Genomic DNA, 16,377 nt, shown 5'->3' with positions numbered 1-16,377 from the left:
TCACTTGAAAGATGAGACATTTGGGCATGAGGACATTGTCATTCGAGAATCTACGAGAACGCACATTCTGAAATTTACCCAAAGCCTTTCTCACGACCGAACAGACACACATACTTGCATGGCCACTACGTCATTCTCTCTTTTTTTGCTATAACTCACACACTTGTATAATGATTAAGAAGCAGACCGCTCTCACACACACACACACACACAAACACACAGACAGGTGGATGGAATGTTGTTGTCGCTGAGACAATCCCTAAAAAACTATTTCCCCCCTCGCTTATTTACCTCCCTCCCTCCTTCCTTTCACTCCCCCTCCTCATCTCATCTCACCTCTTCCCCTCTCTGCCCCCCCCCCCCCCGAACACACAGACACACACACCACGCCTGCCAACACCACCACCCTCTCTCTCCCTCCCTCTCAGAATGTATAAATATCTGTGAGCTTCTAGAAAGAAGTTCAGAGTTACAGACCTGTTCATAGAGAAGATAGAGAGAGAGAGACACGCCTCCAAATAACAGCAGGGCAAGAAGAGGAAGAACAACAATTCACTGAGGTATTCAGCGGCTGTGTTAGGAGAATACATCCAGGAGTGGGGCAGGAGAGAGTGCAACCAGAACAGGCAGAGCTCTACCACCACACCAACATCAAGAGAAGGAAGACAAGAGACCTTCATCCTGCTGTAAATAGAGCCCCCACCTTTCGGCTGGGAAGGATCTTTCTTCCCCACCAGACCAGAATGCTCATGCTCCTGTCTATGTGCGTCTGCACGCTGCTCCTGGGCAGCCAGGCACAGGACCGGGCCTCCATGTGGAGGGGCAATGACCGCAGCGGCCTGTGCCAGTACTCCTTCACAGTGGCCAGCCCCGGCGAGGCCAGCTGTCCCCAGGTGGCCAGCAGTCCTGAGCTGGAGGGGCTGAAGACCAGACTGGGCCTGCTAGAAGCGCTGGTGTCCCGGCTGGCCGCGGGGGACGCAGGGTCGGGGTCAACGAGCTCCGGATCTGAGCCGGGGCTCCGGGACGTCCTGGACCAGGCGGTGGGCGAGAGGAACCTGCTACGGGCTGAGAAGCAGCTCCTGGAAGGGGAGCTTGAGGCTTTGCAACGGCGAATGGAGGACATGAGGAAGGAGATGGAGAATCTGGGGAACAGACCCTGTCCTCCGCAGAGGACCCCGCAAACCCTCAACCCAGCCCTGCAGGACAGCAGTCTGGACAGACCCTCTGGAGGTAAGAGATCCTCTTCTCAGATGCCACAAAACAATATTTGAATAACATCAGATTTATGGAGATATGGATAATATTGATGCTATAATAATGGATGAAGAGTTTGAATAGCTTTATTTTAACATTCAATACATTTCTCTTTTGTACTAATGATAATTTGGAGGGTTACTCTGTAAGAGGCAAAGCCTGAGGATATGGTAACAATCTGAAGGCTGGGATCTAAGCCCACTTATCAGGGCAAAAGCCCAGGTAAAGGCAGTGAGTCATCTTTGTTTGCTGTCAATGAGTGTGTTTAAAGACTTCTCTGGGGATGTAACACAAGGATAAGGCTGAAGCGGGAAGGAGGAATTTCATCCCAAGCAAACGTGCTCCTTGTATGGAATGCACACGGATGAACAGAATGCCAGAGTTGCAAGCGCACAGAATTTCATGTGTTTATAAACTTTATATGTGTGTGTGTGTGTGTGTGTGTGTGTGTGTGTGTGTGTGTGTGTGTGTGTGTGTGTGTGTGTGTGTGTGTGTGTGTGTGTGTGTGTGTGTGTGTGTGTGTGTGTGCACGCGCGTGTGTGTGTGTGAGCGGGGAAGATCTTCGAATCGATGGAGCTATAGGCTCTGATGTGACTATAATTCACAGAAGTGAGAAAGGTTAATGCTTCGACCTACAATTGTATCTGTATGCTTTCATGTGTGCTGGTGTGTTTGTGTATCTGGAAAACATATATATGTGTGGCCTCATGTCTTAGTACCTGAAATAGAATGTGTTTGTGTATTTGTGCGTGTGTGTGTTTGTATGCTTGTGGGTGTGGGTGTTTCTGTGTGTGTGTGTGTGTGTCTTTGGGTTTGTGTGTGTGTGTATATGTGTGCATGTGTTAGTGTGTGTGTGTGTGTGTGTGTGTGTGTGTGTGTGTGTGTGTGTGTGTGTGTGTGTGTGTGTGTGTGTGTGTGTGTGTGTGTGCGTGGTGGTTCTGTGTTAGTGTGTTCGCCATCCACATATGCCTGCAGAGGTCCCTGGTTCATATTTCAATACCTTGCTTCCTGCCTGTTTAAGGGGGTGAGTGTGGCCCAGCCAGGACTCAGTATTTATGAAGCTGCAGGACCAAAGCTTTATGACTGGTGATCCCCTGCACCCCTCCCATCCCCCCAACAAGTTTGGTATATGGAGAGCGCCAGGAATGAATGTGAGGGGAGAAGGGGGCGGCGGGAACCTGAAATGTGATGCAGGGTTGGGTGGACCAGCCGACACTCCAGCCCTAACCTCTAGGCTCTGTTGACGCCAACGGGCCACAGAGAAAGACCCCGATCTGGGGGAGGGGAAGGGGGACGGACAACACAATTCAGGGGTGCTAGGACAGATACACAGGGCTACAAAGAGCCTTACCCTTGTTCACACTACATGCGTCCGTCGATGGATGACCGAGGGCGTGTCTGACGTATAGGGGACTAGTCTCTGTAGATGGATACTGCTGCCAATAAAATCGCTTCCCGCTAAAACAGCGATGTGTGGATATAAATACAAAAGATGACACAAACAACATGTGGCTAAAAAACAATCCTATCATTTTACGTTTCTTTAAAAAAATATTTAACGGCCGGATTTTTCCTGCTTCTTCCTGTTTGTTATTGCAAAATGGATCCAGGAAACGCGTGGAGTGTATTTGCATAACCGCGATCTGATTGGCCGACGGAGCCGCTGCTGCCTGAAAAGTTTAACATTCCTCAACTTTTTGACGATGGCCACGGAGCCTAATGGACGGGCGGACCCACAAGGCATTTCGCGAGCGCCCCATGCAAACTGTGATCCGTCGACGGACGGAGGTAGTGTGAACAAGCCCTTAGAGAGCAGGTTTAATCTCTGGCCTTTCATGTGGAGGATGCTGCTGCTTTAATAGTATTTTATTAGCACAACCTCAGTAATGAACAAAATAAAGTCTGTTTTGTAGGGCTATTGGGGGGGGGGGGGGGATTAACCAATGAGCTGATTTACAATCATTGAAAATAATTAAAATAAATAACAAATGAGCTCATTTACAATCAGGTAGCCTATTGGAGAAAATAAATTAACAAATGAGCATAATACAAAAAAAAATAAAAAATATCAACACACCATCTTAACTTCCCTGCTTAATCCTCGTCTCCCTCTTCATCTGTTTTGTCCTCCTCTTCGTCTGGTTTTTCTTCCTCGTCCTTCTTTGCCCATTTGTATTTTGCTGTAGAGCTGATCTTCTTCAGCAGTGTCTTGTGGCCCAACATGTACGTGTGAAAGTCCTTGCATGACATATCTTTGAGATTGTATTGCACAAATAGGATCCCTTTCAAAGATGGAATTGAGATCTGGTTCCTCTCCTTTGTCCACTGGCTCTGCATCAGTGAAAACACTCTCTCCACATTTGCATTATGTGGAGAAAGTGCGAAGACAAACTGTGCCATCCTCAGCAGCTCCGAGTAGCATCCGATGCTTTTGGCCTTCTCGAAGTACTTGACCCACCTCTGGTGCACCTGCAGGCCCATGAATGCTTCATCCTCACTGCAGCTTTCCACAAATTTCTTTAAATTGGACGCTTGGTCAAAGCATTTCACATCGTCAATTGCCACCCCTTTCTCCTCAAGGTACTTGATGCAGGCCTCCACATCATCCCACTTAGGTGCCTCGCTCATGTCCATCCACATGAAAGGTGTGAATTCTTCCATGGGCGCCATCCATTTCTCCAGGTACTCCAAGCATGAGCTATACATGCCTAGCACATCCGCCATGAACTTGTCACATCCCTCTCCAAGTCCTTCTCTGCGGTGTGCGGCAAGCAGTCCCTTGACTTTCAGGGACATGAAATTATTGGTCTTCCGTTCAATAACAACGTTGTGGATGCTGCTCAATATTTTCTTGATTTCCATGATGGAGTTGTCCTCCCTTTCCATCTCCTGAATGTGGCAGTGGAAGATGGACATGAGGGAGTGCATGTGCCACAAATACACCTCACTAAAAGGGTTTTCAAAAAAAACCTTGATCATCACAGGTGGCTTTTCTTGGGATAAAAAGAATGCTTTTAGAGCAGGGAACATCTGCAGCATCCTCTCTATTCCTGGGAATAGAGAGAGCCACCTGGTCTTGCTGTGTGACAGCATCCTCCTGTATTCCACATCCACAAAATCGCAGTACTCTTTGAGGGACTCTGTGCGCACAGTGTATATGTGGAAGTACTGGTAGATTTTGAAAATGATATTTTCAATGTCCACATTAAGCCTATCTGCCCCGTGATGGACACAGTTGTTAAGGATATGTGCTGGGCATCCCACGCCAATCAATGTTTTGTTTTGTAGCAGCCTCTTCAAATGTGCAAACACATTATTTCCCCCTTCGTCACGCCGAGTTCCACCAAAATTGGTGTTGCAATTGTCGCCGGTAAATGCGACGCATTTGGAGGCCAAATTGTTTTTCGTCAATGTTTGCATTAAGTAATTGGCGATGGTCGTTGCAGTCTCGTTGGGTGTATCTTGCACTTCAATTAGTTTACTCTGAACACCACCCGCCTTCCAATCAAAATACTGAATAATGATGGGGAAGATTTTCACCGCACCATGATCAACAATAGCCTCGGTCTTAGTTCGGGCACAACTAAACTTTTTAGCATTGTCTGAATCGGGGAGGGTCTTTTTGAGCAATGCACTAGTGCAGTCCATGGATCTGTAACTGTTGTGGTGTTTCACTGTGTGAAATGACCATGCAGCCTCCGCTGCATTCACTGCATCCTCGTTCCCTGGTCTGAGAAAGTACTGTGTGATCGAGCTAGCACTACCCTCGCCTCGGACAGCTGTTTTGTGCTTCTCGGTGTCCAGGTGGATTTTCAGATCTCTTGCACCTCCATTGGACACCGAGACATATGTGCCTGCTTTGCACACTGTGCACAAGGCTTCCCATTTGTCTCGACCCGGTCTGAAAGCCGGGAAACTCTTTAGTAATTCATCGGTAAACGAGCACTTGCGCTTCGGCATGTTGCTTGCGTATGACTGACAGTCACGTTGTCTACGTTCTGATTAATAGGGCTGACAGCATAGGGGCAGGGATTAGGCTACGTTGCACGCAGCGCCGTGGGCAGTGCCCTAGTGCATGTAAATGTAATGGTCCAAAGAAGGTAATTTTAAAAACCAGGACATTTCCTCACTTTCTAAAAATAACCCGGGACACCCGGGACAGGACGTGAAATACGGACATGTCCCGGGAAATACGGACGTATGGTCACCCTATCTTAAAGATCTTAAAAGATCCATAAGAGGTGAATGCTGAATCAAACTGCGGAGGCCTTTCACTGAACCCAAAGGAACATATTGAGCGCCACGTGGAGTCGCCTAGGAGGCCTGGAGCTGGCTCTAGCTAAACTCCTCTCAGCTCCTGCTCACCAGGGGTTGATCAGGCCAGTGTGAGCCTCAAACTGTAGCCTTCTGAGTGGAACAGCGTATGGTTGTGTTTTGGTACCCTGTATGTTCTTGGCGTTTGGCCATTGCTGCCTCTTCCACCAATGGAAGAGCCCCCCCCCCCCCCCCTCAGACACACAGGTGAAAACACAGACAGGAAGAGATTGTGTGAATTCCTGAAGATCAATGTTCGGGCCTTGTGGGAATGGAGAGGGAGTTCATTTAAACACAGTGCCCAAAGGTGCAAACAGTGAGATGTACACACTTTTTTTTGCCAGCATTAGCACTGATGTTTCATTAGCACGCACATAAACACACGCATGTGTGAAAACACACACACACACACACAGACACACACACACACACACACACACACACACACACACACACACACACACACACACACACACACACACACACACACACACACACACACACAATGCCTTTACTCGTGCCTGTTTAATTCTCGTGTTCACTGACATGAACAAACACATTACATGTGTTTGTTCATGTCACGGAACCATCCACTGTTACATTTGCCTTTTTGGGGGTTTTATCAAAAAAGACATGTTTAACATGGTAGCATTCTGTAAACAATAGCTCAATTCTAGCTTCAAGAAGGTTTAATGTGGGTCTCTCTCAAGAGAGAGAGAGAGATAAATAGAGCGAGGGAAAAATGAGAGAGGTAAGATGGGGAGGCACGTTTTTGGGGGAGCTTCTCCAGTTAGTCGGGAGTGATTGATGGCTGACAGTATGCAGCCAGAGGACCCAGAGAGACCTTCTGGTTTGTAAGACTCACTGTTTACTGTCTTGTAATGGGCCATGAGTGTGCGCGTGTGTGTGTGTGTGTGTGTGTGTGTGTGTGTGTGTGTGTGTGTGTGTGTGTGTGTGTGTGTGTGTGTGTGTGTGTGTGTGTGTGTGTGTGTGTGTGTGTGTGTGCGTATGTGATGCTATTATTGTGAGTGAGTGAGTGAGTGAGTGTATGTGTTGTGCAAGGCCATCTAGCGCCGGTCTGGCTCCTTGGCAGCTGGGAATCTGTTCATGGGTGTTTGATTCCTGCTGTCACTGGCCTCATACCTTTCCTGTCCTGCCCGAAAACAGACCCATAGTCCTCACCATAGCCAGTTCATGAGAAAACATCATCTTAAAATATAAAAAAAATTGAATTATATTTATTGTTGCTGAATAAACGGTGTGCATCTTTGTATGTTTGCGTGTGTCTACAGGTTCCAGTGCCATGTCTCCCCTGATGGGCAGGCCAAACAGTCAGGGAAACACTGGCGGTTTAAGGGGTGAGACCGATCGGACAGCAGTGTGGTTCATGTTATGTTCATCCATCCATAATCATCCATCGGCTCTAATATCTCCATCCTAATATCTGTGCTCCAGACCCCGCTTGGGAGTTTTCAGGTCCAGGGTTTCAAGAGATGAAGGCTGAAGTGACAGAGTTTCCAGTTCCTGACCGCCCGGATGACACCTCAGGTCTCTCCCTCTCTCGCTCTCAGTCTCTCATTATCTCCCTCTCTCTGTCTCTGTCGCTTTCATTATCTATCTGCCACTCTGTTTCTCTCATTATCTCTCCTGCTCTCTCCCTCTCTCCCTCTCTCACACACACAAACACACACACACACACACACACACACACACACACACACACACACACACACACACACACACACACACACACGTTGTGGAGTCCGCTATCAAGTTCAGTTTATCCATCTAAACATCCCCCCCCGAAAATCCATTGAAACCTGCAAAACATGAGACCCCCAAACGCCACCAACACCCTCCTCCTTTGCTGACGGCATCAAAGCAAATACTGCTGTTAATATTGCAACATTTCGGTAGGAAATGCCAGTGCTCGGGCACTCCCTTCAGACCCGTGCAACAAGGCGTTCTACAGCATCCCCCCCACACACACTACTGGCTTCCTGGTGTATAGCCACACCTGTTCCCTCGATCGATACACCTGATCGATACACCAGTATCTTTATAGTCTGAGGTGATAATACACGTGCGGATGGGAAGCATGTGCACTACATTGCATCCTCTTGGACAAGGGCCCAGCCACAAAGAGCTGTAACTCAGTAATGTGTGTATTTATAATATCTAAGTCTAAACCCAGAGGCAGGGCCTGACGCACGGGGCCTCGCGGGGGTATTTTAGGAAGAGATAATTATATGTGTGGTGGAGGTCTTGTGCTTTCTTCCAGCGAGAGGCTTCATGCCCAGGGTGAGCAGTATCCCAGCTGCTGGTGCTGCTGCTACTGCTCAGTCCCTGGTGACTCAGCTAAAGTTTTATTTGGTTAACAGAGATGTGAGACCATCTCATGGCTCCAAACTTCCTCTTGTAGTCGAATCACCACCAACATAAGCATTTGATTCTCCTTCTTCAACAATGATGATTACCTGTACTTTTGGTTCCTGTATACCAGTAACCCAAATCCTCCACTACGTCTAGTGATGGCTGCTACATTTCTTCTTTGTTCCTCAGCTTACTAAGAACTATAACCATTAAAAATGTGCAGCAGCAAAAGAGTTTTAAATAGAGAACAATGTCTTCTTTGCTGTGTTCCTTCTCCTGATTCCACCTTCTGTCCTCCCTAGGCTGTGGCCACCTGCTCGCGGTGGGTGAGCCAGTCATCCACAGGAAGGCTGACACCATCGCAGGTAAATACGGTGTGTGGATGCAGGACCCAGAAGCTGTGTCCACCTACGGGCCCAACATGGTGTGGAGGATCGACACAGTGGGCTCTGACGTGCGACAGCTTTTTGGATATGAGGACATGGAGCAACTCTCAAAGGGCTTCCCCTCCAAGGTGAGCAGGTTGCACACAACCCAGCTTAGGTGTAAGTGTGTACAAGGTGTCCTTGATGCAATGATATAGACGATAGTGCTTTCATACTTTGTTCTGTGCAAAGTAGGCCTTAGTCATTTGCCAACAAATAGGGATGGAAAAAACCCTACCTCAGGTCTTGCATTGGTCTATGACAACACCTACTGCCAAATCTACAGGCCATTGAGTCAGGGGACTCTTCCATACTATTCCTGCATAGATTACTTCATTTTACCCGAAATGTGCTTTTTTGGCAGTGGGTTTATGCATGTCGTGTCCTCCTATAAACTGCCGTCTGTCCCTCAAGGTGATGTTGCTGCCGGAGGCTGTGGAGAGCACCGGCGCGACCCTGTACCGCGGCTCCCTGTACTACCAGCGCCGCCGCAGCCGCACAATCCTCCGCTACGACCTGTCCTCCGAGAGCATCGCTGCCCGCCGCGACCTGCCCCACGCCGGCTTCCACGGCCAGTTCCCCTATTCGTGGGGAGGCTACACGGACATTGACCTCGCCGCGGACGAGAGCGGGTTGTGGGCCGTCTACTCCACCAGCAAAGCCAAGGGCGCCATCGTGATCTCCAAGCTGGACCCTGACACCCTGGAGGTGAGGAGGAGCTGGGAGACGAACATCCGGAAGAACTCGGTTGCCAACTCCTTCATGATCTGCGGCAAGCTTTATACCGTGGCCAGCTACACCTCACCCAACACCACCGTCAACCATGTGTACGACACAGAGACCAGCCAGTCCAAGGCTGTGGCCATACCCTTCAGGAACAAGTTCCGCTACACCAGCATGATCGACTACAACCCCGCCCAGAAGAAGCTCTTAGCCTGGGACAACTTCCACATGATCTCGTACGACACTAGATTGGGCCGGCAATAGTAGCCCATCAGGACAGGGATGGCTCAATTTTGACACATGCCCCCCATTACAAGTGGCTTTCTCATACACAGACACATACAAACACAAACATCCTGCTTGCTTCAAAGACTCGTAAGCACATAACCATGTGATGGGATTGTTAGACACATCATCCATAACCATGCATAGTTCAGCTTAACCAACCACCAGAGTGAGAACCAGTGTTCAGGATCAGATAGAGTATTTTAGTATTTAATCTTTTTTTTTTTGTACGGTTTTTAGGTTTCTGGAAGGTTTTGTTGTGACATGGCCCACACAAACACGTTGATAGAGGAATTATTTTTGTACAGTCTTTATGCCAGGTGTATGTCTTTGATTTATTTATGCAGTATTTTATGATGGAAATGTCCATGTTTGGCTCATGGAACGTTGTAATGACTAGTTTAATTAGTTTGGTGCAATGCGCCCTACGGTGTTAAACTGGCAACGCTTTGCCCTCTCTAGAATGCATCATCCTTTTGCGTATGCCTAATGCACTGTAGTCACCACTAGGTAACATTCACATTAAAGTTGTTAATAAAATGGTTGAGTTTTTCTTTCATCTTCATTGTATGTTACCTGGTATTCTCGGATCCAACAGTCTGTTATAGCAGAACTCGTGGAGACGGCACGGAGCCTCGGACGGAATGCTCTGTGGCGATTTGAAACATTCAGTACATAGCGGGACTAATTTATATTTGTTTACAGATCCCCGGCTCCAGCAACATGGGTCGAAACAAATCAGCAAAATACATTCAACTCCCACATTAGCCCAGATTAGAGCTCTTCTTCCAGATCCAAGTATAGGTTTTAATCTTCAATTGTACGAGTAGATAACTGGTGGTTGTGGCTCAAGCCTGCCCCATGCATGTTTCCTATCAAGCAACTTGAGTTCTACCGTTATAATTTTTCAGACAGTTGGTGTCTGAAGCTGCAGTCCTCTCCTTTTTTCCTATCGATGTGGACTGGATAAAAAAATATTTGCTTTTTTTTTTTTTTTCTTGAACTGTTCTACTTCAGATGTTTTAATCTAGTAAATTGCTGCAGTAAAAGAAAAAATACAAATAGGTTTATTAATCAGATTTAAAAGAAAAAACTGCCCCTGCATGCAACGGTATGTTCACTTGTGATCACAATGTTTAAAAGACAAGACCATCTGTAACATTTTAACAGCATATTATTTTATTAGTTTCTGTAACCAAACCAAAGAGAATGTAAATAAGACGGTACATTTTTAATACAGCGATGAAACCCCTGTACAAATACTATGAGAACACAAAGGAGAAAAACGAACTAAACCATGAATTGCCCTTCCCTCACTCATCATATATCCCACAACACAAGACCCCCCCTTCCTCAACCCTCTGCAAGGCTGCGTACTATTGTACATTATCCAGGGGACACTTGCTGCTGTGACCCATCCAGGCGAGAGCATCGTTTGGTGAGAGCCTGCAGTGGAGACGCAAAGGCAGGAGAGGGCAGCACTGGCAGCTCTCCTTCAATGATTCAAGAAAACGTAACCAAACAAAATACGAAACAGAAGAGTCTGTCTGCCAGAATGCCTTTAAAACTTCAGAATCTTCAGGCTTCTTTTCTTGCCCGCCCTCTCTGCATCTCTCCTGCCTCTTCCTCCTCTCTTCATGTGACACTCGCATACACACGGATTGGTTAGAAATACAAAAACAAAGAAAGGCCTGAGCCCTCGCCTGTTGTATTCCTTTAGGTGGGCCCCTGCCCCTGCTAGATCCCCGCCGGGGCCGCACCGTCCATAGCAGCAGTTCCGGATGGTTTACAGTAAAACGTGCATGTAGTTTGTGTGTAAAAACAGCAAGTCAACATGGATGGTTATGACCGGTGAACAAGTGGAGAGATGTGAGGGAGGGGGGGGGGTAACCGTTTTCCAAACGACTGATAGCAACTCTCGAAAACCCTGCTGTGGTTCTCTGAAAAAGGCCCCGTGACGTCATCTTTGCCCTGCTTACCCTTTGGCTAAATATACAGAAGATATACAAGCATACCAACCCCATACCTTCCAGACACACACACACAAACTGCTTTGTCTGGATTATCAGGCAAGAAGAAGAGAGCTGAAGGCAGGAGTAAAGGCTTGCAGGCAGACTAATCAGTGAGTAAATCAAAATCAACTGCTCAACACTCACATTATCTTTTGTGAATACAAAAACAAACCCTAAACCATCCTGATTCTACGCTGTGTTCAGTGAATGTGGATGAGACCTTTGACCAAGATGGAGTATTAGGGGGGGGGGCGGGGGGGGGGGGTGTACACATGTGGTAGTGTGTACTGAACATGTGGAGCATTTGCACACATGCACACAACTTGAGTTTAGTAAATATCGTTACCCATCTCAGTAGTTACGATTGGTTTTCCAACTCCAAAAAACAAAGATTAGCTCATCCTATCCCCAAGGGAACACTGTCCTGCCCTGTAGGTTGCACTTCTATTAGGGAAAGAAACAAGGCAAGAAAAGAGAAGAAAATAATCATAACCAAAGCGCTATTAAAACGGCAAACTAATCTTTTGTCTGCGTAAGAGTGGGCCGTGATATATTTACCCCACCTCAGCCATCTAACGCACAGGGCGCAGACTAATCAAATACCAACACTGCAAGGAAGGGAGGCTGGGAGAGGGGGGATTATCCAAGATGTGCATTCTGGGTAACCATCTGTATAACCATTTTCATCTTTAACTTCCCCCCTCCCCCCTCTTCCCCCCCCGCTGATGAAAGGGAAGTAGGGGAAGCGGGTGGAGGTTGGAAGGAAAGGAGCTGGCGTCGCTCCTGTATTCCCGTCAGCATTTTTCTTTTCCATGGGAGCGAGTGGCCTTTTACTTGCCCTCCTCTGGTTTGATGGCCTGTGGCTTGATGGGGCCAGTCCGAATAGGCTTCCCCAGGGATAAGGTCGGCTTGTCGGACTCTGGTCGCTCCAAGAGGCCCCCCGACTGGTGGTTGGAGGCCATGGTGTCATGGGGGGGCTTGCTGTTTTGATCGAGGCGGGACACCTTGTTGACCTGAGGGGTCTTCATCTGCTGCTGTTGCTGCTGCTCGAAGAACTTGTGGGTGGACTGGAGCACCTCGGCCCTCTGCTTGGCCTGCAGGACACACAAACTGTCAGCTGGAGCACTACTGCAACGGCATGGGCTTATCATGACACGCTAGCCAATGTCAACAACACAAAGGTCAACGACAAAGGTAAAGAAAAGCCACAGACCTTGAGGTCATGCTCTGCCTTCATCGCGGATTGGTGGTTGCCTCTGGGCACGAGGGAGGGTCCCGGGGGAGCCCGCAGTGGGTGCTGGCTGTGCTGTGGGTGCTGGCTGTGCAGCGGGTGCAGGGGTCGGGGGTGAGGCATTAAACCCTGGGACAGAGTGGGAGACATGGGCTGACCCATAGCAGAGCGCTGGACGCCCCCTGCGAAGGAGGAGGCGTGGGGAGGGCGGACCAGAGGGGACACCATGTTGGGCTGGGAGAGCATCTGAGTCAGGAGGAGGAGGAGAAATACAAAAACAGTTAAAGGGGTGATAATGATTTTTCTAAAATCCAAGTCAGAGCCAGGAGAGAGACAAAGGAGGAGACACTGAGAACGCCCCTCAATAAGTGCGTGAAAACAGCTTGTTTGTGCTGAAACTTTCAGACTGTGCCAGGGGCGGTGCAGTAGTCACGCGTCCCTGATTCCCGCAATGTTGACAACTTTGTACATGATACAAAACTGAAATGAACAGTGTGAAAATAATAAGGGGTAATTCTAACATTCAGGCATCTAACCCTATTCTAGTAGAACCCCCAAATGCAATAACTAACCCTTAAAAAAAGTATGATGGGGATCTTTGATGGGGAGCAGATGTTCATGTTAAAGAAAGGTAGTAGAAAAAAAGAGGGTCTGCATGTTCACCTGTGGATTGTACTGGCCAGGGAAGTGTGGGGTCATCCTCATACCGGCGGAGCTATGCTGGAACTGCTTCTGGTACAGCATGCTGTTCATCTTACTGGACTGGCTGCTGGGAGAAGTGGAGCTGGCCCTGCCGCCAGACGTACAGAAACGTCAATGACAGGAGTCATACCTCTAGTACTGGACGTGGGTGGGGATTACCTCTAGGGACTGGAAGTGGGTTGGGTTTACCTCTAGCGGGGTGGGGTTTACCTCTAAGGACTGGAGGTATGCATTGTATCCGTAGTGACTGGAGGTGGGTGTAGTTTACCTCTAGGGACTGGAGGTGGATATTTTACCTGTAGTGGCTGGAGGTGGGTGTGGTGCTTCTGGTGTTGATGGGTGGGGTTCCAGGCTTCACATCCATTCCACCACCAAACAGCTTCAAGTCCATGTCCATCTGTACCCAACACGCGCACAGTCATTTTCATAATATTGGGATAGTTGATTGGGGGTTTTTGTTATCTTCTTTGTTTTCGTTTGGGTATTGTATAAATACAAAAAATTTGATGCACATTAGGTAAATAGTTGTTTAAAACTGATAAATTCATAGCAGATAATTATGAGCAGTTGAATAAGTGGTGGGAATACAAAAGCTTTGCCTTCCTCACACTTCTTTTCGTACAGACACTACATTTTATAAATATTGTTTATGACACTTTATAATTATCGTTGTTTCCTGTTATGTGAATTTTTATGATGTGTCATACTTTTTCATCGGTCCAAGAACTGATCGGATAAATGGCTACTCGAGTTCTAAGCTACCCTGGGCGGGATTTAGCGTGAAAATTCATTAAAGAGGTTTTAGCACACAATTAAATGGACATTTTTCAAATGACAGACTTGGAAAATGTAGCCCTTTATTATACATAGATTTGCTGTTGGCGTATTAGCCTTAAACAACACCCTTGCCAGATTATTTATCTAAATAGCCCTATGTTGTTAGAATTTACTGACTTTATTCAAGTTCTATGTTCGTGCAGTAGGCCTACTCGGCGTTGACTCGGTCCTAGAAATACAATATCATTGTAAATTATATCACATCAAAAAAAGGGGTAGCTAACGTTAGTTGAATTAAGCAAACAAACAGAGCTGTTTTCTCTCCAAAACAAAAAATTGACTTCCCTCGAATATAACACAACACACTTCAAATTAGGGCTGTATGGTATGGACTAAAATGTATATCACGGTATGATTTGAGGCATAGACGGTAACGGTATTATATCACGGTACCTATGTTAATTGTATCTTCTAATTTCGATATATAAATGCTTCTGAAGGGGTAAAATACTGGTAAGGCAGCAAAACTGTTTTTTTTTTTTTTAAATTCAAGTTACTTCCATCTCTGAAACACACTGATGTTTAATAGTATGGATTTGTTTCTCCACTTGCTTGAGGACCTTGCCCTAAAGTTTTGGCATCTCAATTTGGCTGAGGTGTGTGCGAGCAGGTAACGCGTGCCAGGGATCGAGTGTTTTGACCATCTCTTTAAAGCCCTTTCTATCGACATTTTGAAAGGGAACCATGTCCTTACACAGGTAAACAGTGCTAGCGTTTTTTATCTCGTTCCACAGCTTGCATTTTGTCTTAAGGACTGGCTTTGGAAAATGCCTGCGGAAGTAATGTCTGAAATGCAGAGACAGCTTCACGCTACCAGCGTCTGTCCCGTACGGTGTGGAATGAGAGCTTGTGAAGGGACTTTTGCGCAAGCACGCAGGCGCGCAGCAAGCGCAATAGCATACTGGCTGAAGCGCCGAATTGAAAATTTACTTTTTACATGAAAAAGTAGTTAGGTTACTGTATTAAGCATTAATAAATACTCCAGTGATCAAAAATAATTGTGATATGGAATTACGAGGTCTCTGCCCGCTCCTGTCCCAAATGCTAGAGGCCGTACCTTGCTGGTTGGGGGCTGCATCATGCCAGGGTTGTGGCCCATCATGTTCCTGTATGCCTGCGACACTGGGGGCTGCCGGCCCATGGAGCTGGGCTGAGCCTGGGGCGGGGTATGGGGCAGCGCCAGCAGGGGTTGGCTGGCACCAGAACCATAGGTTGACAAGGAGAGCTGAGAGCCAGGCAGAGGGACCTGGACGAAAAGCATTATAAAGGGGGAGCATAGCAAATGATCATGATCCAACCATTTGTGATCATGTTTTTATCATGACTAGATGTATTACTTAAAACTAACTGGATGAAGCGTCTTTGAACAGACGAAAAGAAAATACGTTGATGACAACATTGGTATCTCGAAGGTTCTGGTGTATGACATAATTCTCTATTGTGTTCTCCATCTGCACATAGTTCATCCTGCTGCGATATATAAAGGGATACTAATAATACTAATAATATGAAACAGCCAAGACATTAGTGGAAGAAACATAATTGATCAATATACATAGTCCATTCATAGTGTGCATATTACCTGTTGCATTGCGGAGCTAGCAGACTGCGTGTTGCTATAGTAACTACTCTGTCCGTGGCCATGTCCATGTGTGTGTCCGTGTCCCGAGTACATGTTGGAATGCTGATTCATCCCCTGCCGAGCCTGAAACACACACTGGTAGTCAAGATGTTTGCATTGGTAATATTCCCATTCCAGTTGCCGACTGGAATGGGAATATTATGTACCAGTACTGAAATCCCTGCATTTGATCAAAAACATTACAAAAGCTATGAACAGCAATTAATACAGTGTTTTAATATACACGAAAATATAAGTGGATGAATCCACCTGCATAAGGTGCGTATCCATGAGCTGTGAGCTGCCCATGCCAGAGGGCTGGTTGAGCTGTGGCTCGAACAGTATAGGGATATGCTGGGCGGACGAAGGCTGCTGGTAGGCCAGGCTGGACTGAGGCTTGCCCAGATCAGAGGCCTGGACGCCGGCATAGCTGTGCAGCGAGGGCCCCGACAGCATCATTGAGGGCTGGGAAAGGTTACTCTGCATGAAGGCCTGCTGAGACCTGGTGGAGGACAGACATCGTTTTAAAAAGGGGTAGTAAACCCCTATATCGGATCAGTTTCGGAGACACACACACACACACACCGAAGGCAGGAGTTC

The 16,377-nt window shown here is 47.2% G+C and overlaps 2 protein-coding genes across 3 annotated transcripts; one reads left to right on the top strand and one right to left on the bottom strand.

The window, feature by feature from the left end:
• Nucleotides 1-445: 445 nt before the first annotated feature.
• myoc (myocilin) lies at nucleotides 446-9,940 on the top strand. Its single transcript, XM_056603992.1, has 5 exons — nucleotides 446-1,230; nucleotides 6,861-6,926; nucleotides 7,024-7,116; nucleotides 8,244-8,455; nucleotides 8,781-9,940. The coding sequence occupies exons 1-5, from the start codon at nucleotides 744-746 to the stop codon at nucleotides 9,351-9,353; spliced, it is 1,431 nt and encodes a 476-aa protein (XP_056459967.1). The 5' UTR covers nucleotides 446-743; the 3' UTR covers nucleotides 9,354-9,940.
• Nucleotides 9,574-16,339, bottom strand: prrc2c (proline-rich coiled-coil 2C). 2 transcript variants are annotated; one of them, XM_056603993.1, is made up of 7 exons: nucleotides 16,048-16,339; nucleotides 15,739-15,861; nucleotides 15,214-15,402; nucleotides 13,616-13,716; nucleotides 13,281-13,407; nucleotides 12,600-12,863; nucleotides 9,574-12,480 (listed from the first exon to the last, which is right to left on the bottom strand). In XM_056603993.1, exons 1-7 carry the CDS (start codon nucleotides 16,261-16,263, stop codon nucleotides 12,217-12,219), a joined length of 1,284 nt encoding a protein of 427 aa, XP_056459968.1. In that variant the 5' UTR covers nucleotides 16,264-16,339; the 3' UTR covers nucleotides 9,574-12,216. The 2 variants fall into 2 exon arrangements, with proteins under 2 accessions (XP_056459968.1, XP_056459969.1); XM_056603994.1 differs by having other exon boundaries at nucleotides 13,281-13,383.
• Nucleotides 16,340-16,377: the final 38 nt, after the last annotated feature.

The sequence above is a fragment of the Gadus chalcogrammus genome, chromosome 12, assembly GCF_026213295.1.
Source record: "Gadus chalcogrammus isolate NIFS_2021 chromosome 12, NIFS_Gcha_1.0, whole genome shotgun sequence".
NCBI classification, from domain to species: Eukaryota; Metazoa; Chordata; class Actinopteri; order Gadiformes; family Gadidae; genus Gadus; species Gadus chalcogrammus.
The sequence above is the reverse complement of the archived record's forward strand: the minus strand, read 5'-3'. Positions and strand labels throughout refer to the sequence as shown.

Excerpts from the sequence above, each read along its gene's own strand:
- myoc (XM_056603992.1), top strand. The coding sequence starts at position 744 with ATGCTCATGCTCCTGTCTATGTGCGTCTGCACGCTGCTCCTGGGCAGC. Across the intron at positions 1,231-6,860 it reads TCTGGACAGACCCTCTGGAG|GTTCCAGTGCCATGTCTCCC; the intron begins GTAAGAGATCCT and ends GTGTGTCTACAG. Across the intron at positions 6,927-7,023 it reads AAACACTGGCGGTTTAAGGG|ACCCCGCTTGGGAGTTTTCA; the intron begins GTGAGACCGATC and ends TCTGTGCTCCAG.
- prrc2c (XM_056603993.1), bottom strand. The coding sequence starts at position 16,263 with ATGCAGAGTAACCTTTCCCAGCCCTCAATGATGCTGTCGGGGCCCTCG. Across the intron at positions 15,862-16,047 it reads TGGATACGCACCTTATGCAG|GCTCGGCAGGGGATGAATCA; the intron begins GTGGATTCATCC and ends TGTGTGTTTCAG. Across the intron at positions 12,864-13,280 it reads CTGGCCAGTACAATCCACAG|ATGCTCTCCCAGCCCAACAT; the intron begins GTGAACATGCAG and ends CTCCTGACTCAG.